Below are 23,343 nucleotides of genomic sequence, written 5' to 3'. Positions count from 1 at the left end.
ACGAGGTCCTCACTAGGCAGGCCGCCCGCGGGTGGGCGGAGAGAGCCTGGGACTCCAAGGAGCGGCCTTGACCCACACCCACCAGCCTGGCCGGGAGCCAGGGCCCCTGTGTGCTCACACCCGGAGGTCCTCTCAGGGAGCAGGGCCAGCACAGTCCCCCAGGGGACAGTGCACAGGGAACGAGCTGAAGACCAGCCTTGCCGCCCACATCCCAGGCCAGACCCTTCGTCCCTCCCTCTGGGCTCCTCAGCCCCCAGCTCCCTCGAATCGGGGAGCTGGTGGCTAGACAGAGAATAAATCCAGGTTTTGTGAGGCCAAGAGCTCACGCAACTTTGTGGAGTCCTTCTCAGGAAAAGCAGTGCAAAGTCACGGACACCAGACCGGCACGGTGGCGAACACTTGGTTCCTGCTCTGCCGGTGCCGCAGTGGTGGCGGCATCCCCACGTCACCACTGGGTGCGTCGGGCCCGGGGGCGCTCAGACTCCCCCTGGGCGCCACCCCTATCTACACCCAGGACGGCTAGCGGTGCTCAGTTCTACTAGAAGAGACAGCAAACCCGTCAACACACCCCACTAAACCCAGACGCTCCGTATCCCCCACCTGCTGCCCCAGGACCGGCCCCAGACGAGCCAGAGCCACTGCAGCGCCCGTGCCAGGAGGGGAGGGGTGATGGGGGGTCGCGCCGGTGGTCATAACCAAATGCAGCTACGACGTCACCGTGCAAACTTTACGGAAGGTCACGGCCACGGGAGTGCATGGCGAGGGCCCCTCCCCGGGCCTCAGGAGGCTGGAACTGGGGTGGGGGTAGGGGGCCCCAGTGGGCACCTCCCAGGGTCAGCAGGGGCTCAGGTCCAGCCAGGCAGCAGGGGCGGCTGCAGCCAGTCCTCCCGGCTCTGCCCACTTGGGCTTGCAGCCTGGTTCCGGGGTGGCGTTAAGCAGCCGGGTCCTACGGGAACCTCAGGCCGCCATCCAGCTGTGCAGGCGGGCCAGGCCGCCCACCACCCCCCACTCCTGGCTTCCTCTGGGCATCACGGCCCCTCGGCCCTCTGCCCATCCTCCCGAGAGGGCAGCTGACCTAGAAACGCAGCCTGGGCCTATGGGTCCTACGGCCTCATGGAACGAAGCCAGTGGTAAAGCAACACGACCAGGACAGTCACAACCGCCGCCTGGCAGCTGTGCCCACAGCAGTGACCCTCACTCCTGGCATCTGCCGGCAACGCTCGGATCCGGGTTTCTCTGGGCGAATCTCACTCCTTGTAGAGCCAGCCAGTGGCTGCTCGCTCCCCGGGGCCGCGGCGTGTGGGTTTCCAGGGAGGGAGCAGCGAGGGCAGGTGGACGGCAGGCTGTGTGCGCTGGCACCGTCCTAGGAAGCGGGCAGCGTGGGTGAGTGGTCTTTGATGCCGTTGGAGGGGGAACCAGAGCCTGACCCATTTCCGCGTTTTCTGGCAGAGGAAATGGACAGAGAAGAGGCACGGCTCGCACAGGCCCTGCTCAGTCTGTTATTCCATCCGACTGGTAGGGCGGCCGCCGACTCCTTCCCCTAAACCAGCTGCTGGCCGCTGCCCCCAACTCCGCTCTGGAGGGTCGCCAGCCTTCTCAAAAGCCCCTGGGCGCCTGGCATGCGTCCCCTACTCTGGGTGTGTGTGGGGGGGGTCACCGAGAAACCTCAAGGCTGACCGACCAGCCCTGCGCCCGAGCAGGGGCCGCTGGGGGCTCTGCTCTGACCCCTCCTCCCGGCGCCCACAGTCAAGGACAGGAACAGGCTTCCCGAGTTGGCCACCTCTGGACGTGGCAGGAGGAGCTCCCCCCAGCTCCTGTGTGTGTGGAGCTGGGCCCTTCATTACCCTCCGCCTGGCACAGTCTGGAAAGCGGAACCCAGGACAGGGTTACTGCCCGGTGACTTCAAATGGCTGGGCCGCGTGGGGTGGCGGGGGACAGACCCTTCTGAAAACGAGACTCACTGGGGGGATGAGAGGAGGCCCATCCAGGTAAGGAGGGGTCCGAGCTCTAAGCCCACCCAGGCCAGGCCAGAGCGGCAGCCTCCGAACTTCCTGACATGTTCATTTGTGCTGCAACCAGAGGATGTGTGTGGGAGGGAACGGGAGCGGCCGGGGTTGGGTAGGGGGGACACTTTCAAGGAAGGTACGTGCTCCCCGAGCCACAGCCAGACCACGTACAGCCCACCTCAGGAGACCAGGACAGCTGGCCAGAGGACTAACCCTCCGGGAGGCCCTGGGAAAGCAGGTTGGGGTATGGGGTGTGGGGAGGGGGGCCAGAATGTGGGGCAGCGAGAGGCGGGGGTCAGGTCAGGGGCCGGGTGCTCTCCGGGCCTGCTTCCTCCTCGCCTGGCTGAGACGGGGGGTGATTTTAATGCACAGTCAGGATTCCGTGGGATGCAGCACAGAGAGCGCTCAGCACGTCTGAGGCTCTGAGGCTGAGTCCCGGTGGCTGACCTGACCCCATGGCCACCTCCAGTGCGGAGCCCCACGCAGACACTGAGAGTGTGGGTTTCTAGCTGTGCTCCGACACTTGCTTGGCGGTGACCCCTGTGCTCGCTTCCCTTGATGAAACAGTGAGGCTTTGCCAGCAGTGAGGGTGGGAGGAGCTGGAACAGGCTGGGGAGGGGAGAGTGGGCTCGCCAGGCAGAATCACGCGGCCCCTGGGAAGCGCAGGGTGCTCCCCCGCTGATCTGTGCAGGTAGGCGAACACTGGGATTTTCTGTGTGGGCTTTTGCTAGATGAGTAGGAGTTCAAGCGGGTTGAGGAGGGAAGAGAAGGCGTGAGGGGCGAGGCGGTCAGCGGGTTATGGCTCCCGACTGGGTGAAGGATTCTTGGGCTCAGGAGGCCAGGGGAGGGGGCCAAAGCCCAGGAGACTCCAGGGCCCGGGCAACAGGGCGCCTTGTCACCCACCAATGGGGACAGGTCTCCCTCGGGAGGTTTGTGATTTTCCCCCATAAACATCGTATGAATCTTTAATTGGATTTATTTCTTGATATTTTACGGCTACTTTAATGAAGTCTTCTTAAAGTTTCATTTTCATGTGACTGCTGATGGAATGCAGAAATGCAGTAACACCCTGTACAGGAAGTCCCCTACACACAAAGCTTCAAGTTGGAATTTTCAGAGATGCAAACATGGCCCTGTATGCCAGCCGTTGTACCGTACTACCGTACTTTTCAAGGTACTGTACTGTAAAATTAAAGATCTTTTACTTTTTGTGCTTGTTTTTTATGTATTATTTGTGTGAAAAGTAGTATAAACCTATTACAGTAGAGTACTATGTAGCCGATTGTGTGAGTTGGGTACCCAGGCTAATTTGTTGTACTTATGAACGTGCTCTCAGAAGGGAACTCGTTCGTATGTAGGGACTTGGTTTTGACCCCAAACCTTGCTAAGCTAACAGTTGCGATAACCTGTCTTTGGAAATTGTTTGGAATTTTCTAGAACACAACGGCATCACCTCAAATAATGACAGCTTTGTCTCTCCCTTTCCACTCCTGAAGTCTTGTTTCCTTCTCCCCCACGGCTTGGAAGGCCTTCAGCTCAACGCTGAACCAAGTTCCTGGGGTCAACGGTGAGCCTGCTGCCGGCCGGCCGGGCTTTGTGGAAAGCCTTGAGCGAGGTGAGGAAGTTCCCTCTTATTTCTAGAATGCTGTCTCGTTTTTTTTTTAGCATTTTGAATAGAGGCTGGATTTTTTTTAAAGGCTGGCTCTGCTTCTGCGGAGCTAATCGTGTGACTTTCCCCCTTAATCTCTAAATGTGCTGTGTCACAAACCAGGCTGCAGTCCTGAGCTAAAAACACACGGGCACCAAGAAAACCTGAAGGATTTATTGTGTCCACGCTTGTGAATTCACGCATTTAGTTTAGGGAGCTCAGCCCGGTTCCTAGAAATAAAATAAACCTCAAGCCCGATGTGTTTCTCGCTACCCGCAAGTCAGGCAGCGAATGATCTCCCGTCTGCACTTTGTATTATTGCCAGATTTGATCTGCTAATATTTTGCATAGAATTTCTTTTCTCTGAGTAAGACTGGTCTGTAATTTTCTGTCCCTACTTATCTTCTTAGGTTTTGATGCCAAAGATATCTGAGCCTCATAACTGAGCTGGGAAATGTTCCGCCTCTGTTTTCTGAAGGAGTCTGAGAAAGGGTGGGCTACGTCCTTCTCTGAGCGTTTGGGACACCATTCTTCATCCTGGCTATTTTCTTCTACCCTATTTTCCAGTTCACCAATGATCTCAGCTCTGCCTAATCTGCCACGATACCTACATCCTGAATTCGCAATTTTGATTATTCTGTGAAAGTTGTACAATGACGCTTTTGTACTTCGAGCAAGTTTTCAGGTCACGGTTCCAATTCTCAGTGCTCCTGTCTCTGAACATCGTAAGCAGATTGTGTGAAAGCCTGGGAGAAGTCCAGCGCCTGTGGTCCGCTGTTTATGTTGGTTTCGTCTGTGCTGCCTTCTCACTCGTCTGCTTGCTTATTCCTGATTGTGTGCTGGGTGGTGAGTGTGCACAACTGCTTGCGCACTGAATTCCATGCTATCTTCCTTTCACAAGGATCGTGTGTGCTTCACCCGGCAGTGGGGACACAGCAGTGCAAGACCTCGGCAGCCCAGCGTCTGTACCCCAAGAGGCGCCCCCGTCCTGTGCCCCCTTCTTTCTTGCCTTCTTTCGGAGCCATTGGGTCTTTTTCCTCACGGCAACTTCCCCCCTATTAGCCTGGAAGCTACAGATACTGTTCCTAGTCTTTTAATGGATAAGGAAGGACAACTTAACGGCTGAAGCCCAGACTACTAGTTCTCTACCATCTTCCCGAGTACTCCCTTCATCACACGCTACTTCTTTTTCTCTGTAAGCCCCACAGACACTGCTTTCTCCTACGCAGCCGGTTTCCCGGACGACTCACATTTACCCCTTTCTCTGGGCTTCCTTCCTCCCCGAGTCTCAGATCCTCCGTCTGGTACCACCTGCCTTCCGCCAGAAGCGTAGATTTTAAGATGTTTTAGTGCGGGCCTACCGGCAGCAAACTCTGGCCCTTTGTGTGTCTTATTTAGAAAGAAGAAGAAGAAAAACAAAAGCTTTTAGGGTGAAGCGTGACAAGGAAACATACAAATCACGGCACACCTTCGCACAGCGCCAGCGCACCCAGCTTAAGACACGCGGAGATGCCAGCCCCCCCGGCCGCCCGCCTGCCTCACCACTGCCCCTTCCTCCCCGGATGATTCTAACGCCAGGGAGGAAGGAGGCTCGTCCTGCCCCCTCTTGAAATGGGCATAAACGGGGTCACGGTCCTGCTTCCGGCCCCACCCATCGGTGTGACGGCAGGACTCCATCCACTCCCACGACTGTTGGCGTCCCGTGGGAAGGGCAGGCCACCGGAGGCACCCCGCGCCGCTGTGAAGGGCGCGGCGCCTGGAGGGGCTGCTGGACCACCCGCCCCGGGGCGCTCTCCCCAGTAGGGAGTCTGCGCGCTTCCGCCCAGCCCCGCCCCCGCCTCGCGGGAGGCCCCACCCGCACACCCCTCAAGGTCGCTAGTCTTTCGGATCCTGGTGATTCTGGAGGCATCTCATGGTGGTTTTGACTTGACCACTGGAACACTTTCAGACGTTCGTTGGCCATCTGGAGGGCCTCTTGCTGTGGTCTGTTCATGCGCGCATGTCTTTTGCCTTTCCTCGGGCGAGTAGCATGGGGGCAAAACTCACTAATCAATAATTCGGCCGCGATGAATGAATGACCGTTATAAACGCCGCTTCTGAAAAGGATCAGATGGTTTCCCTCCTCCACCCCATCCCTCTTCCCCCGTCTCCCTAGGGGCACCCGCGCTTTGTCCATTTCAACATGGACTTGTCTCTCTTCCCTTCCTGGTAGTAAGAAAGCTGATTACCTTACAGGTCCAGATCATGTCCCTTATTGGCTAGAAGGGTGGCAAACACCTACCCCACTCGTGGCTGCTGGGGTCAGTGCTGCTCACACAACAAGATGGAACATGAGCCTCTCTGTTCCGTGCAAGAGTTTATAAAGACTGCTGTTCTTCTGCAAACATTTCCGAGCCCTTAACAGTGAAGCCGTCTGAGCCTGGAAGTTTCCTTGTGACGAGTTTTTAACTTATAGGTAAGATTCCGTAAGGATAGGTGCTATTAAGAGCGCCATCAGGAAGGGGCAGTATAGGAGTTCCCAGGGCTCATCCCCTCCCAGGAATGTCCCTTTGAACAACCAACCATCCACACGTGAAAATGCTTCCCAAGAGCTCAGGACTCCGGGTGAGGGATTACAGCACGTGGGTGGAGCAGAGAAATACGACAAGACACAATGAGGAGGGTAGAAAAGACAGTTCACATTACCCATCCCTGCCTCCCCTCCCCCAGGCATAGGTTGTCCAGCAGAGAGACACCCTCCGCACTGGGGAGGGCGAGTGACATGAGCGCCCGACTTTACCCCGGACTCGAGCACCCGCAGGTGGCTGCAGGTGTCCGGCTTGCCCCAGGGAACCCAGGCACCAGGCCTGCCCAGCGGCTGACCAGGTACCAGCAGGAAGCTGCCCAAGGACTCCAGCAGCAAGCCCGTCTGCGGACACCATCCCATGACCCACCCGGGTTCCTGGATGGGCCGACTGATGAAGGACTTCCCTGCCAAACCCAGTCTGTACAGTTGGAACAGGTGCCTACTTCTTCTAATGTTCAGACACCAACACAAGGCCACGAGATCACGAGTAATCAAGGAAACAAGACACAAAAGGGAACTAATACATCCAAAAAAAAAAATCTTTATAAAAAAGAAAGGGAACTAATGAAATTACAACGAGTGACACCAAAAAATGGAGATCTATGAAATGTCTGACAGAGAATTCAGAAAAATCCTCTTAAAGAAATTTAGTGAGCTACAAGAAAACACGGATAGACAGCTAAATGGAATTAGTAAAACAATGCGTGAACAAAAGGAGAAGCTCAACAAAGAAACAGAAAACAAACACACACCAGCCCTCCGCCCCCAGAAACCCTGAAGTTTAAGAATACAGTGACTGAAACGAAGAACCTGACAGAGCCGTCCAACAGCACCAAGGGTCTGTGAACCAGAAGGCAGCCCACCTGAAAGCATCCAGCCAGAGGCGCAGAAAGAAAAAAAGAATGAAAAAGAGTGAAGAAAACGGGTGAACTACAGGACACGGTTAAAAGAAAGAGTGGGCACAATACTGGGATCCCGGAAGGAGAGAAATAATGGCGGAACTTCCCGAAGCGGGAGGGGAGAGTTAGACCTCCAAGTTCCTAAAGCTCAGAGATCGCCCTAAAATTTCAACCCCGAACTATCTTCTCCAGAACACAGCACAAGAGAACTGTGTAAAATGAAAGCCAAGGGGAGAGTTTTACAAGCAGCAAGAGAAAAAAAAATTCCTCACATACAAGGGAAGCCCCGTGAGGCTATTAGTGGGTTTCTCGGCAGAAGCTATGCAGGCCAGTGGGATGATATATTAGAAATGCTGCCAACAAAGAACACCCAGCACAGCCGTCCTTCCGAAATGAAGGGGAGATGAAAGTCTCTTCTGAAGAAATAAAAGCTGAGGGAGCTCCTCACCACTGGACCTGCCTTACAAGAAATGCTGTGAAGAGTTCTTCATGCTGAAATGAAAGGGTGCTAATCAGTTAACATAAAAGCACGTGAAAATATAAAACACACCAGCCAAGGTAAGTAGATAGTCACACTTAGAATACTCTAACACTGTAATACGGTGGTGTGTTAATCACTTCACTCTAGTATAAAAGTTAAAGGACCAAAGTATTAAAAATGACCTATAGCTGCAATTAATTTGTCAATGGATACACAAGGTAAAAAGGTGTAAATTGTGACTTCAAAAAGATAAAATGGTCACTTTGTTATAAAGCAGAAACTAACACACCATTGTAAAGCAATTATACCCCAATAAAGATATTTAAAAAAAAAGAAAAAAAAGATAAAATGGGAGAGTTAAAAGGTAGAGTTTTTGTGTATGGTCAAAGTTGGTGTCAGCTTTAAAAGGACTGTTGTTAAACCTACAGGGGATACACAAAAGATGAAGAAAACGGAATCAAAGCACACAGTATAGAAATCATCAATTCCCAAAGGAAGACAGCAAGAAAGGAACAAGGGAACTACAAAACATTAAGAAAACAATAAGATGGCATTAGTAATTCTTCATTTATCAATAATAACTCTAAATGCAAATGGATTAATTCTCCAATCAAAAGTCACAGAGTGGCTGAACAATAAAAAAACAAGACTCAAATGTATGTTGTCTAAAAAGAGACTCACTTCAGCTTTGAGGACACACACAGGCTCAAAGTGAAGGGATGGAAACGATATTACACACAAACAGGGAACAAAAGACAGCAGGGGTAACTATACTTACATTTTTAAAAAGTTTTGACTTTGAGTCAAAACTGTAACAAGAGACAAATAAGGTCATTAAATAACGATAAAAGGGTCAATTCATCCATTTATCAAAAGGATATTACAATTGTAAATGTATACAGTGCTCATGGTGCTGATATTTTTTTTTAATAAATTTATTTATTTGTTTGTTTGTTTGTTTGTGGCTGCATTGGGTCTTTGTTGCTGCACACAGGCTTTCTCTAGTTGCAGCGAGCGGGGGCTACTCTTCGTTGGCGGTGCGCAGGCTTCTCATTGCACTGTCTTCTCTTGTTGCGGAGCACGGGCTCTAGGCGTGCAGGCCTCAGTAGTTGTGGCTCGCGGGCTGTAGAGTGCAGGTTCAGTAGTTGTGGCGCACGGGCTTAGCTGCTCCGCGGCATGTGGGACCTTCCCGGACCAGGGCTTGAACCCGTGTCCCCTGCATTAGCAGGCGGGTTCTTAACCGCTGCACTACCAGGGAAGCCCGGTGCTGATATTTTAAAAAGATAAAATTAACAAACATTTAGCTAGACCAGCTAAGAAAAAAAAAGAAGATTCAAATAAATAAAACCAGAAATATGAGGAGACATCCAACTGACACCACAGAAATACAAGGGATTGTAAAAGACTACTATGAACAATTACACACCAACAAACTGGATAACCTAGAAGAAATGGATAAATTCCTAGAAACATACAACCTACCAAGGCTGAATCATGAAGAAATAGAAAACCTGAACAGACCAATACAAGTAAAGAGATTGAGTCAGTAATCGAAACCTCCCAACACAGAAAAGCCCAGGACCAGATGGCTTCACTGGTGAACTCTACCAAACCTGTAAAGAAAAATTAATGTCAATCCTTCTCAAACGCTTCCAAAAAACTGAAGAAGGGATATCCCAAACTCGTTTGCAAGGCCAGCATTACCCTGATACCAAAGCAAAGATACCCCAAGGAGAGAGAACTACAGACCAACATCCCTGATGAATATGGATGCAAAATTCTCAGCAAAATTCTAGCAAACCAAATTCACTAGCACATGAAAAGGGCCACACACCATGACAGTGATCCCTGGGATGCAAGGATGGTTCAACATACACAAACCTATACATGTAACACACCACATTAAGAGAATACAAAGAAAAATCATACCATCTCAATAGATGCAGAAAAAGCATCTGAAAACTAGAATATCCTTTCACAATAAAAACTCTCAACAAATAGTTATAAAAGGAACATACTTCAACATAATAAAAGCCACATATGACAAACCCACAGCTAACATCATACTCAATGGTGTAAAGTTGAAAGTGTTTCCTCTAAGATCAGGAACAGGACAAGACAAGGGTGCCCACTCTCACCATTTCTCCTCGATCTAGTATTGGAGGTTCCAGTCAGAACAATTAGGCTAGGGGGGAAAAAAAAAAAAAAGACATCCAAGTCAGAAAGGAATAAGTTAGTCTCTGCCTGCAGATAATATGATCTTATATATAGAAAATCCTAAAGGCACCACCAAAAAACTGTTAAAACTAATAAACAAATTCAGTACAGTTACAGGATACAATATTAACATACAAAAATCAGTTGTTTCTGTTTCTGTACACTAACAATGAACTATATGAAAGAGAAACAAATAAAACAATCTCAATTACAATAGCATCAAAAACAATAACTTATTTAGGAATAAATTTAACTAAGTAAGTGAAAGATCTGTACATTGAAAAATTATAAGACATTGATGAAGGAAACTCAAGACACAAACAATTGGAAAAATATCCTGTGTACATGGATTGGAAAAAGTAATATGGTTAAAATGTCTATACTACACAAAGCCATCTACAGATTCAATGCAATCCCTATCAAAATTCCAATGGCATTTTTCACAGAAATAGAAAAAACAATCCTGAAATTCTTATGGAACCACGAAAGACCCGAATAGCCAAAGCATACTTGAGGAAGAAGAACAAAGCTGGAGGTATCATGCTTCCTGATTTCAAACTATATCACAAAGCTATAGTAATCAAAACAGTATGGTACTGCCATAAAAACAGACACAGACCAATGAAAGAAAATCAACATCCCAGAAATCAACCCACACATATACGGTCAACTTGTATTTAACGAGGGAACCAAGAATATTCAATGGGGAAAGAACAGTGTCCTCAATACATGGTGTTGGGAAAACTGGATAATAACATGCAAAAGAATGAAATTGGACCCCTGTCTTACACAACTCACAAAAATTAACTCAAAAGGGATTTAACACTTAAATGTGAGACCTGAAACCATAAAACTCATAAACGAAAACAGAGAAAAAGCTCCTTGACATTGGTCTTGGCAACAGTTTTTTGGATATGACACCTAAAGCACAAGCAACAAAAGCAAAAATAAACAAGTGAGGCTACATCTAACTAAAACACTTCTGCACAGCAAAAGAAATAATCAACAAAGTAAAAATGCAACCTACAGAAGGGAGAAAATATCTGCAGACAATCCATCTGATAAGGGGCTGATATACAAAATATATAATGAATTCACATAACAGCAAAAAAAAACAAATAAATCAATTGGAAAATGGGCAAAGGACTGGAATAGATACTTTTCCGAAGAAGACACACATATGGCCAACAGGCACATAAAAAGAGGCTCAACATCACTAATTATTAGGGAAATGCAAATCAAAACCACAATGAGCTATCCCTTCACACCTATCAGAACAGCTATTATGAAAAAGACAGAAAATAATAAGTGCTGGCAAGGATGTGGAGAAAAGGAAATCTTTGTGCACTGTTGGTGGGAATGTAAATGGGCACAGCCGTGATGGGAAACAGTATGGAGGGTCCTCAAAAAAATTAAAAATAGAGCTACCATATGATCCAGCAATTCCACTTCTGGGAATGTATCTGAAGGAAATATAAATTTTTCTCTAAGCACACCTTTTGATGTATTCCATGAGTTCTGATATGTTGACCTGTCGTATTTAATTGTCAATTAGAAATACTTTTCCACTCTGATCTCTTATTTGACCTTCTTCCTGGTCTGGTGTGTGGGTGACTTGAATAAAGTTCAAAAGAGCAGGTGGGAAGAACAGAAAGCGTGCCCCGTGACCGCCGTATGCCGTGTTCTACACGTCGATTAGGTCAAGTGCACTAATCACGCCGTTTGGACATCCCACACCTTACTGACTTTTTTCCTGCGCTGTGTTTCTTTTTTTCTTTTTTTTTTTGTGGTACACGGGCCTCTCTCACTGCTGTGGCCTCTCCCGTTGCGGAGCACAGGCTCTGGACACGCAGGCTCAGCGGCTGTGGCTCACGGGCCCAGCCGCTCCGCGGCATGTGGGATCTTGCCAGACCGGGGCATGAACCCATGTCCCCTGCATCGGCAGGCAGACTCTCAACCACTGCGCCACCAGGGAAGCCCTGTGCTGTGTTTCTTAAACGTCTGTTATAAATACTGACTTTTTTTTTTGCTGTATGCGGCCCTCTCACTGCTGTGGCCTCTCCCGTTGCAGAGCACAGGCTCTGGACACGCAGGCTCAGCGGCCATGGCTCACGGGCCCAGCCGCTCCGCAGCATGTGGGATCTTCCCAGACTGGGGCACGAACCTTTGTCCCCTGCATCGGCAGGCAGACTCTCAACCACTGCGCCACCAGGGAAGCCCATAAATATTGACTTTGATGCCTTATAATTGTACAGCATCTTGATCCTTTCTCTCCGGGGCAAGGAAAGGGGGCTTTACAACGACTTAGCTCCTTTCCTGCCTGCCCCAACCTTCAGAGCAATGTTTTCCAACATTTTATTGTGAGGCAGTTTACACGGAGTACTAGATACACCTCCTCGTTGTTGTATTTGCCCCCCCGCCCCCCAACCTTCTGCTCTCAGAACCTCGTCCTGGGTCCATATTCCTGCTCTTGAAGAAAATGTCTTTCAACTTCCTTTATAGGATGGAATCGTCTGCAGGTGACACCCTCATTTTTGTTCCTGTTTTTTTAAATGCTGCCCAATTCTTTATTTTTAATAACCTTGAGATATAATTTATATCCCCAAAACTTCACCCCTTCTAGTGTGACTTCTAGTGGATCTACAGAGTTGGGCCAACAGCACCATTAATTCCAGAACATCTTCGTCCTCTCCAGAAGAATCCGCATTTGCAGTATTAGTCACTCCCTACCTCCCCTCCCCCAGCCCAGGCCACTGCTCATCTGCTCTCTGTCTCCACGGATTTGCCCATTCCGGACGTTTCATACAAATAGAACCACATAATATGCGGGCTATTGAGTCTGGTTTCTCTCACTCAGCACGTGTTCAAGGTTCATCCACCTTGAAACCTGTGTCAGTGCTTCCTTCCTTTTGCGGCTGAGCTACAAGGCTGCTGTGTCGGTGGACCCCGTTTTGTAGGCTGTTCCCAGTCTCCGGCTATCGTGAAAAGTGCGCTATGAACGTTCGTGTGCACATTTACGTGTGGACATACGGTTTCAATTCTCCTGGGTGTACACCTCAGAGCAGAGCTCTGGGCCAGATGCCAACTGTCACCGGCGTTCTTGAACAGCTGTTCTACTAAAGACCCGACTCCGTGCAGAGCATTTTTCCCATAACGCCTCTGCTTCTGATGTGCCCTCCCCTCATGAGGGTGGTCCGTCCTTCCTCTCTGGCTGCTTCTGGGTTATGCTTGTCTTCGATGTTCTGCGTGTGTCCAGGCACGGCTTCCTCTGTATTTCTACGTGAGATCTGTTCTGCTTCCCCAATCCTTTACGTGTCATCTTCCTTCTATTCTCTCCTTCTGGGATTCCAGACACACGTTAATTAGACCATCAATATGGCATGCTCCTTCAGACACGACTTTCTCTAAAGACCCCCCAGAGCTGGGACTTTCTGGGGCTGGAAGAGGCCATGCCATTCAACAGCGCAGCTTACTCGTGGGAGCACCCCAATTCTGAAGGCTCACGCTGCCTCGAGGGACACCGTGCCTGGAGACACTCCATCGTGCAGCCCCCTGCACCCCAGGCTCCATCACAGGACTGCCAGGACAGCCACGCCCCTTCCTCTGGAAGGGCCCACACAGCTACATCAGGGCCGCCACAGGCCCAGGGGCCATCTCCTAAGAGGAAACAACGTGACAGCCGCCGTGGTCATAAATACATTTTATTCCATTAGAAATGCACAATCACAGTGCTGACAGCATCCCCCTAGAAAAGTAGGTAAGCAACGTTTCCATCAAAATCGTTAGTCTTCTTTTGCAAATACCTATTCTCATTACACTGAACAGAGCACACAGCAAAAGGCTTCTGCTACTCCACTTTTTTTTCAATTTTGTTTTTTGTTATAAACACCATAGCAAATTAAAAAAGCTGTTTGAACAGAGAAAAATATCGTAGTTCTTGATTTCCCACGTGTACTTAACGCGACCACGCTGTGCTTCCCGCTCCTTCCCCGGACACGGCGGGGTGATCAAAAGAAACAGGGTCTTCAGGCGGGGGCGGCAGGGGCTACCGTCGTCTTTATTTACCGGGGCACTCTCCCCGAGGATGAGGCACTCGGATGCACTTGAGCAGAACGTGTGCGGGCCCCCTCCCGTGCGAAGCCGAGGGACGGGTGCGTGTGAACGGTGCGGGTGACGGGAACCAGCGCTGAGCGGTGGCTCTGGCTCGGGCCCTGTCTGGTCGGCGGCCGTCCCCTCACTGGATCTGGATGGCCCCATGCTCCAGCTGCATCTCGGACTGCAGGGTGGGCTGCAGGGCGTCGGCCGCCTGCAAGAGGGGAGAGGGCGCTTTCTATCAAAGGGCCCAGTGTGCGCATCCGGGCCACTCCCTGGTCACGGACACCAGCGGTTTTCAGGCACAGAGTAAACACACACCCGAGCTGGAGGGTGAGGCTGGGGGCCTGAGTGTCGCCCCTGCTCTGGGAGAGGATGCTCCCGGCAGCTGTGACAGATCCAGGGCCACGGTCCGTCTCTGTGGGGCGCTGTCGTGGCCCCTGCTCCCCCCACACCTACCCACCGCCTCCCACATGTGCCCCTCAGCTCCAGCCACCAGCGCTGCGTTCCCATTCCCACTGGCCGTGCACCCCAAGTGATCAGCATATTCACAGCTTTAAGGTAGTTTAAAGGAGGAAAACACAGTCCTGGACTAAGTCACTGACATCCGTCTCAGCCACTAAGAACGGGCTCCCAGATGGAGATCACTCGGGGGGTTTTCAGACTCCCCCAAGCCGCTGGTCAAAGGCAACACCAGACTCTCAGAGGTGGGCTCCGCGGCTCCGCTGAGGACCTGTAGCTGGAGGGGCCCGGGGGCGGGGTGGGGGGTGGTGTGCACGGCGGAGGCAGAGTCCTGCGGGGCCAGCGCTCCGCCTGCGACTGCAGCTCAAGGGAAAGGCAACACAGCATTTTCGCAGCGGGGGTGGGGGGGTGGGGGCGGTTCCCCACCCATCTGAGGACTCAGCACAGGCCTCCTCCGCGCCGTCCCGAGGCCACAAGACGAGCTGGGCTGGGCACTCGGGAGGCCCACACTCTGGTGGGGAGCCCTGCCCTCCCCCCTCGTCCTCAAAACGCGGCAGGAGACTGGGGCCCCAGGCAGCAGCGAAGCACAGCGCAGCGGAGCAGCGCCAGCACAGATGGGGTGCCCTCTCGCCTGCCCATGGCTGCTCCGGGGAACGGGCCCACCCCTCACGCAGCCTCTGGGGCTCGGGGGGCTCGGGGACCTCGGGAGCCAGACCCGTCCTTCCCCAAGCACCAGATGAGGAGTGTGACCCCGTTCCGAGCAGCAAACTCTGGAAGGAAACCCACAGGAGGGCGGGAGCCCTCCTGCTAATGAAGAGACCATTGGGAGACCCCTCCCTGTGCGTGAGGCAGGCAGGGGCCCAGGGAGGGGCCTGGGCCCCAGGGACCGAGCCCTTCTGCGGGGAAGACACTCCAGAAAGTGCACATGTCCCCCTCTGATCTACTGCTCTGTGTGCTACGTGGTCCCACTGGCGGGAAGTCAGGCGCCAGGAGCTCAGTGGACATGGCTCCCCTCAACAGTGACATCCGCACAAAGACCACAGACCTGGCCCAGGAAGACCTGCCACATGACACGCACCCCAGATTCAAGGCACACACTCCGAGTACCCCCATGCGTGTGAAGCAGCAATGATGTGGGTGTCAGACCCGCCCAGCTCGGACGGAGCCCCAGGGTCCTTCTTTAGGACAGATGTCCCTCGCACCACATGAATAAGCTCGTCCACCCCCCACTCCAAGTTCTGTAAGCCTCGTGCCCGCTCGGTCAACCTCCAGAGCGGCACAGTGTCCAGGCCGTGGCTGCTGCCCACGTGGCACAGTGGACAGGTCTGGGGAGAGAAGGGGGCTGCACCTTCTCCAGGACACACGTTCCAGATCTCTGGGCCAGGTGGGGACTTGTTGTGAACCAGGGTTAAGTCCCCACAGGACCGCTGATCACCCAGCCAGCCACCTGGTCACCAGGGCCACCTTGGGCCACCTGCCTGGCCCTGCTGAGCCGTGTTCCTCAGCAACTACCAGTGGGAACAGGACACGACACCTAGGACGGCGACCAGCGGAGGCCAGGAGGGGAGGGGACCGCGTGGAAACTCAGGGCTTTAATTCTAAGCGTCAAGGCCGAAGGCAGGATACGCGCAGCTCATCAGTGCTGGGCAGAGGAGGCGGTCCAGGAAGGAGGCAGGGAGGGGCCAACAGGCTGAGGTCACAGCGATGAGAGTGCCCCTGCCCAGAGGCACTCAGCAGTGAGTCAGTGAGTCAAGCCCACAGCCCGAGGATTGACGGCACCCGTGTCACCCTGGCACCAGCAGCCTGAGCTGCTCCAAGGGCACCCTCTCCGGACCACGCTCTGACAGACCTTGATCACACTGCCCCCAAACAGGCTCAGGCACGAGCACGGGGGCCCACGCCTGGCTCCCCCATGCCCAGGGGAGGCCACAATGCTCGCCCAACCAAGCACACCCACTGGGGCCAGAGGTGCGAACGCTTCGAACATCTCGAGCAGCAGCCCCCCTGCCGAACTCACGGCTCAGAAACTGTCCAGATGGAGCCGGAGCGCTGCTTTTCTGGGGCTCCCGGGAGAGCGCAACCGCGAGCAGCGCGGGAAGAGGACCGCAGCCCAGCGCAGCAGAGCTCGGCCCACCAGAGGATGCCATGGGGGAAAAGGGCAGAGGCCACAGGCAAGGGCTGCAAAGGGACTGCCCGTGGCCGGCAGGCGCGCAGACCCTGGGCCGGCCCTGCCCCAGCCCGAGGAACAAGGAGGTCTCAGGTACACTTAATTTGGCCTCTAAATTTATAAGTAAACATTTGCACGAGACAAGAGTTATCTCAAGAAATTGTTTAAGGCTGGTATCTGGGCCAAGAAGCAACCTCTCACCTTTACACTTTCAGGCACTTACAAGACACGGGAGTCCCAAGCGAGCGCCCACGTCCACACCATCACCTCTCGTGGATCACTCACCTTCCTCGCGGGAGAAGGCCCAAGTGCGTTCACCACCTGCAGGAGGCCCAGCCCTGTCCACTTCCCAAAGGGAGGACCCACCTGGGCTGCAGCGGTGTGGTCGGTCACCGGCGCCAGCTGCACGTACTGGACCTGGATGTCGCTGCCTTGGAGCGGCGAGCCGTCCACCCCCGTGGCAGCAGGGTCCGAAGAAGCCACGGCTATCAGCTGGGCCCCCTGCAGCACCTGCAGACACAGAGCAGAACCGCGTCAGCATAGATAGCGCCGGGGGAGTCTGCCCCGTGCTACCTGGACCGCGGGGCGGGGCACCTGCTGACAAGGGTGTGGCGTGCGGGTGCGCCGTGTGGACATGCACGGCAGGACCAGGCTGCTCCACTGCAACTGCAAGTCACCTCCCTCAAACGTCCAAGTGCTGGATGCTGAGAGGGGCTTTTAGGCCTTACAGGAAAAAATACCCAAAGAGCGAACTGAACGCAGGGATGTGGCCAAGGGCGAGTCTGAGATGGAACAGGAGCTAAAGCACCTGGAGACCTTCCCAGAGTCACCGCTTTCTCAGGTTCATGGAAAGGGGAGCCTGAGGGCAGCCAGGAGGACAGGCAGACGGCCGCAGGGCCTCGACCCTGGGGCAAGCAAGACACATTCACTCCGGGGAGAAGCGGCCCCCAGACAGTGGGCCCCTAATCGAGTCTGAGAAACAAGCAGAAACGTGCACGTGAGTCACAAGGCTCCGGGCTCCAGAGGGAGTCGAGGAGGGCTGTGTGTGTGGGGAGGAGACACAAGCTGGGGGGTGAGGCCCGGATCCCGGGGGAGGACCCGACTAGCCTCCAAGGAGACAAGTCACGGATCACGGACCCCCGTCCCGTACACCAGGAACCCCACTTGGACTGTGCCTGCAGGGAGGGACACATGAGGCCCCCATGACGGGCTCTGGGTGACGCCATCACTCACGAGCACCCACACCAGGCCCACCGCGCCCTGCAATAGGCAGGCGGGCGGACTGGTGCCTCGACGCCCCACAGGGAGGATGGCGAGTGGGCGGGGGCCTCCGACGCTCTGCGTTCACGGGAGTGAGCTGCCATGAGCTGTGGGGCTTTTGACTTGGGGCTGCACTCCCACCCCCTCAAATTACACACCCACTGGACCACCCCCTGGGGGCGCTCACCAGCTGCCCGGGCGGGGCGGCCGGAGTCACGCTTCCTGCCCAGCCCACGGCCTCCCACACGGGGTCAGAGCTGAGGATGCTGAAAATACACGCTGCAGTTTCAAACGCGATTCTAGTTTTTGATGAGCTAAAGTTCTATTTCTTTAATAACGAATCCATCAGTGGAAAAAAGCAGGAAAATTCGATTTTCAGAATAAAAGACAGAAGAAAGTCCTAACTGGTTTTCCTTTTGTGTCTTCGGAAGCCATCTGCAAACACAGTTTCACATCTCGTAGCGGCCAGCTCTGCTGGGCAGAGTGACGGCCCAGAGACGGGTATGTCCCAATCCCGGGCCCCGGGACCTGGGCCGTGTGCCCTGACAACAAGGGCACTTTACAGATGGGGCTGAGCCGGTGATCAAGGTGGGAACGGCGTCCTGAAGCATCCGGTGGCCCCTCAGAAAGCAGAGAACCTTCCCACATAACAAAGCGCGGACACCACGCAGCTTTGGAAGATGGAGCAGGGGCCACCAGCCAAGGAACGCAGCACCTCTGTCTCCCCGGGGTTCTCCAGAGGGAACCAGCCCCGTGACCCCTAAACTTCAGCCAGCAAGGCCCGCGCTGGACTCATGACCTCCAGACTGTGAGAGGACACACTTGCACATACTCCACCAGGTGTGGTCATGTGTCCCCGCAGACACAGCCCACGTAGGTGGCCACGCTCATCTCCTTGGCTTCCTCCTTCCGGGCGGGAACCAGCTTCTAGGTCCCCAAAGAGCTGACCTGACAACAATGGCTCTCTGTAAAACACCACTCTGTCCTGTATTAACTGTTTGTACTAATGAGTTCACGAGAGGTTTTAAAAAATTGGAGAAAACTGACATCCCCTCTATTATTCATTTTCTCTTCCCCAGAACTTCCCCACCACCAGATCATTCATGGTCAGAAAGACAGGCATGGGTCTGCCCAGTTCTGCAGCTCTGCCACCCGGTCGCCAGGGAGCAGCCACCCCCTGGACCCCGTGGGGACGAGCAGCCTCGGGCAGCAGCCGGTGTGGCCCCAGCAGGGCAGAGGGCAGCGGAGCTCAGGGGCCACCCAGGCTCAAAGCCCAGCGCCCCTCCCCAGGAGGCCAGGAGCGCCTCCGCTGGGGTTCAGTCACCCTTGTGGCTTTTTACGAAAGCACAGCACGTCCCAGGAGGGCCTCCCGCCTACACACTCCCAGCAGGGACAGAAAGTCAAAGGATCCAAGCTGGGAAGCCAGCAGGACCTGAAGACAGGGGAACAGGAAGCTGAGTTTAGTCATTTTCCCGAAAAGAGCAAAAAGTCAAGAGCCCACGCAAAATCAGAGCCACGACACGTCTCCTTACTCTGAGCAAACCGAACAGACAGGCCTGCTCCTGCTCTCACAAACTACGTGTCAGGACGAGGGCCCCCGGGGGCGACCTCCATGGGGGCGGCTCTGCCAGCCGGGCCGGGAGTCCCCCACCCCCCCGGCGCACCCACTCCCCACTGGCCCGCGCCCCAGCTGCCTGCTTGGCCGTCCAGGCTGCTGAACCACCGCCCCCTCTCCACTGCTGGTCTCCCCTCCCCTAAGGAAGGGGCCGGCAGCGGGGACCAGGGACTCCCGCGCCCCTGAGGACGGGGCCGGCAGTGGAGACCAGGGACTCACGCGTCCCTGAGGAAGGGGCCGGGAGCGGGGACCAGGGACTCCCGCGCTCCTGAGGACGGGGCCGGCAGCGGGGACCAGGGACTCGCGTGTCCCTGAGGAAGGGGCCAGGAGCGGGGACCAGGGACTCCCGCGTCCCTGAGGACGGGGCCGGCAGCAGGGACCAGGGACTCCCACGTCCCTGAGGAAGGTCCCCTCTGGGCCCTGGCTTCCTCGGCCACCGTGCACCTGACTCCAGACTCAGCGCATCCCACGCAACAGGAACATGAGCTCCGTGACGACACGGGTGGGAGGGTCTCTTCTGTTCACTGCCGGATCCCCATCGTCCAGCGGTGTACCTGACGCTCAGTAACTATTTCTGAACTAAGTGAAGATCATGCTGATGTTGACGAGGAAAGAGAATGAGGAACAGGAGGGGAGTGGAGCAGAGCTGGTCCCGAAGCCCAACATTCAGAAGCGTGTCCGCACGCCCTTCGCCCTGGCTCTCTTGTGGTCCACTCTGCCCCGAGCCTGGCAGTTCTGGGGGAACCTAAGAGACTCAAACAAAAAGCTTTCAGAAGAAAACAGGAGGAAGGAGGGGTTAAGTGTTAAGGAGAGACCTTGTCAGCTGGAGGATACGGGCTGGTTAGGATGCCTTTCTCGCCAAGAGTGACAGCTCTGGAGCTGTGAGCGGGGAAGAGGCAGGAAGAAACACACAAGCCAGGCTCACTGCCCGCCTGCTCCATCCACCCACCCGGGGCCTAGGGGCCAGACGTAAGGCCAAGCCCCTGGCACCCTGTGAAGAGACGCATGCACATCCCCAAGCTGGGCCCTGGAAAGGCAAGGTCAGGCTAGGGCATCTGGATCTCCAGGCTGGTCCTGCATCAAAGCCGGACACCGAGAACCCAAGAAGCGGGTACGCACACGTGCTCTGCAAACCTCAAAGCACCAACCGAAGGCCGGCGCAGCACAGAGGGCTCGGCGCAGTCATCGCTCATGGTGGGCGTGGCGGGGGTGGTGGTGCGCGGAGCACAGACACATCACACTGTGAGATTACAGCGAGCAGCTGAGAGCAGCTGACGGAGGCAGACAGAACTCACCGACGAGTCTGAACGTACGGAACGGACGCTGGCTTTTTCTCTGACTCTGAATCTAGCCGTGTAAACCATCTCGAGGTAACTAAAGTGCCTCTAACGACCAAATCCCAGCGAGCGGCTGGCCTTCACCGGACACTCCCCAGCAGCCGCTGCCCACCCGCGCGGAGCCCCCACGCTGCTCCCTCAGTTAAGGACCCACTGCGTGCGAGACACTGTGGGCAGGACGCGACCCCAAGGAGCCTACATTGTGGAACAGTCCCCGGGCTGTGAAGGGAAATGACTGCTTCTCAGGAGGAGCAGATGAGAACTGGCTGGCGTCCAGATACGCAGCTGGGGGGACCTCGGCCCGGAAGGCCCGGGGACGGCTAGGGAGAGAGCTGGGGGAGGTGCCGCAGAGGAGAGCGTCACTGAGGGCCGAGGCCGGGGGACACAAGCTGCGAGGCTGTAGCCCGTGCTCCCCTGTCACACCCTCACCCCCGCCTGCAGGTCCTGGACTTGACTACAAATGTTAACTATTACAACATCGTCACAGTTTTGTCACTGTTGTACACGGTGAATTTAAAGTCAAATCTAAGACTATCTTTTAATGAAACTTACGAAGTCATGGAACTTATTTCAGAGTTCGGCCTGCCCTCTGGTTTTGGAGATGAGCCACCACTCCCTACAAGTGCAGGTGTACCGCGGTGCCCTACGAGTGATCACTACCAGGCTGGCGGGTAACTAAAACGCAGGAAAGGATTCTCAACTGGGAATGCTTCCAAAATGCCATGGCCTTTCAACGTTTCCACACTGGTTTGGTCTTGATAAGCGACTCAGGAATGAGTTGAACACTTAGCGCTAAGCGAGCATGCGCCTGGACAGAAGGGAAAGACCTCCCGGGCCTTTCGTTATCGCCCTCGCCCTCCAGGCTCTGCCCTCCCCCGCTCCCCCCAGAAAAGTGCAGGGAGGGGGTCTGTTCTTCAGGTGGGGCGGCAAGGACAGTCAAGGGAGACAAGCGTCTCCATGGAAAACGGGCTCTGACTCCAGTGGGCAGGGAGGGGCCCGCTTCTCACGTGGCACTCGAGCCAGGGCGCCGCCAGGCTGGGAGAGGCCGGCGGTGACACGGCCTCCAGGGCTGCTCCACCCACCAAAGCCACCTCGCTCATCTGCGGTTTCAGGTACCCGCCGTCAACCGTGCCCGAAAATAATAAATGGGAAAATCCAGAAATAAACAAGTGCTAAGGTTTGCTCTCGCGCGGGTCTGAGCACTGTGATGAAATCCCGTCCTGGCCTTTGTCCTGCGCGTCCCACCCGTTAGCCGCTTAGGAGCACCTAGGTCATCGGCCCCGCTGTCTGGGGATCACAGGGCTTGCGCCCAGGACACCCTTGTTCTACTCCGCAGTGGCCCCGAAGCACAAGAACGGTGACTCTGGCATCTGGATGTTCTCTCACTGCGCCTCATTTGTAGAATAAACTCCAGCACAGATGTGCACGTACAGGAAAACCCTAGTACGGGTCTGGCGTTACCCGTGGTTTCAGGCATCCTCTGGGGGTCCTGGAACACATGCCCCGCAGACAAGGAGGCACGACTGCGGCGCCTTCCTGCAGCCTTGGGAAGGCACCACCGGGGCCTCGCCTGGCTTCCCTCCACAGTGGCACACGGGCCCCAGGGGCCCCCGCACTTGGCGGGAGGGTCACACGGGCCCCCGCTGTGGGCCCCTGCGCCAGGCACCTGTCCCGAGTGACCGGCGGGTACCCGAATGGGACAAACAGCTTGCTCGGCGAAGCCGTCCTGGACACGGACCCAGAGCAAAGCCCTCTTGGGCTTTGGTGTACGGGGACCCCAGCCGCCTCCAACTCCGGCTTAAGAATACGTCTTCTCAAAAGCAGACGAAGCTTGGATGAGAGAGCGGCCGCGAGAAGGAGTCAGAAGGTCGGCTCTGCAGCGCCCCGCCCCGCCCCCCACCGCTGCTCAGGGCAGGAGCCACCCCACCACCACCTGGAGCTGGGACGTCGCAGTGCAGCCAGCAGCACACCTGGCAGGGACAACCCCACAAAGGACAACCGAAGGGCCTCTCCCGAAGGAGGGGCAGGAGCAGACGCCCTGGAGGCAGGGCGCTTCTCCTGAAGGTAAAAGGAGCAAGCGAAGCCAGGACAAATAAAAAGCGCTCCGCGGGCCAACCACACGGGCACCCTCGGCGGCGGGGCCACCGCGCAGCTCCTGACACACACAGTCAGGCTTACCTGGATCTCAGCTGGTGACAAGGACTCCCGCTGCACAGAGTAGCAGGATCCCTGCGGCACCTGAGGCCGCTGGACACCTGCCGGGGGTCCTCACTCTGGCAGGGGGACGGGGGCGGCCCCAGAACGAGCACAGAGTCGGCCCGCGGCAGAGGTCCTGCCGGACAGCGAGGGCCTGGCTCGCCTGGCTCCCACCTCTCCCGACAACGAGCCGCGGCACCTTCCTGCATCCTGCTCCTTTCTGTTTGCAGCCTTTCCCAGCAGGCGGTGGGGGGCAGAAACAGCTAACTGGAAAGCAGCGAGCTCCCAGGACAGTAGCCAGAAGCAGCGCCTCCAGACTTCCAGGGCAGCTGCCCGCGGCCGGACCGGGTGAGGGAGCCGGCGGGGCCGCGCTCCCTCGGAGAGACACGCATGCGCC

The 23,343-nt window shown here is 55.0% G+C and overlaps 1 protein-coding gene across 4 annotated transcripts in view; it reads right to left on the bottom strand.

The window, feature by feature from the left end:
* Nucleotides 1-9,648: 9,648 nt before the first annotated feature.
* Nucleotides 9,649-23,343, bottom strand: part of BANP (BTG3 associated nuclear protein) — a 104,317-nt gene continuing 90,622 nt past the window's right edge. For 3 of the 4 annotated variants that reach the window (XM_082677076.1, XM_082677078.1, XM_082677079.1), the window contains 2 exons: nt 16,905-17,048; nt 13,564-14,123 (listed from right to left, as the gene is read on the bottom strand). In XM_082677076.1, coding sequence (XP_082533202.1) covers nt 14,052-14,123; nt 16,905-17,048 — 216 coding nt within the window. In that variant the 3' untranslated portion in view covers nt 13,564-14,051. Of the gene's footprint in view, nt 9,786-13,563; nt 14,124-16,904; nt 17,049-23,343 lie in introns of those variants that run through there. The other variant, XM_082677077.1, reaches the window with a different exon arrangement.

This window comes from Grampus griseus (genome assembly GCF_964374135.1).
Source record: "Grampus griseus genome assembly, chromosome: 19".
Taxonomy (NCBI): Eukaryota; Metazoa; Chordata; class Mammalia; order Artiodactyla; family Delphinidae; genus Grampus; species Grampus griseus.
The sequence above is the reverse complement of the archived record's forward strand: the minus strand, read 5'-3'. Positions and strand labels throughout refer to the sequence as shown.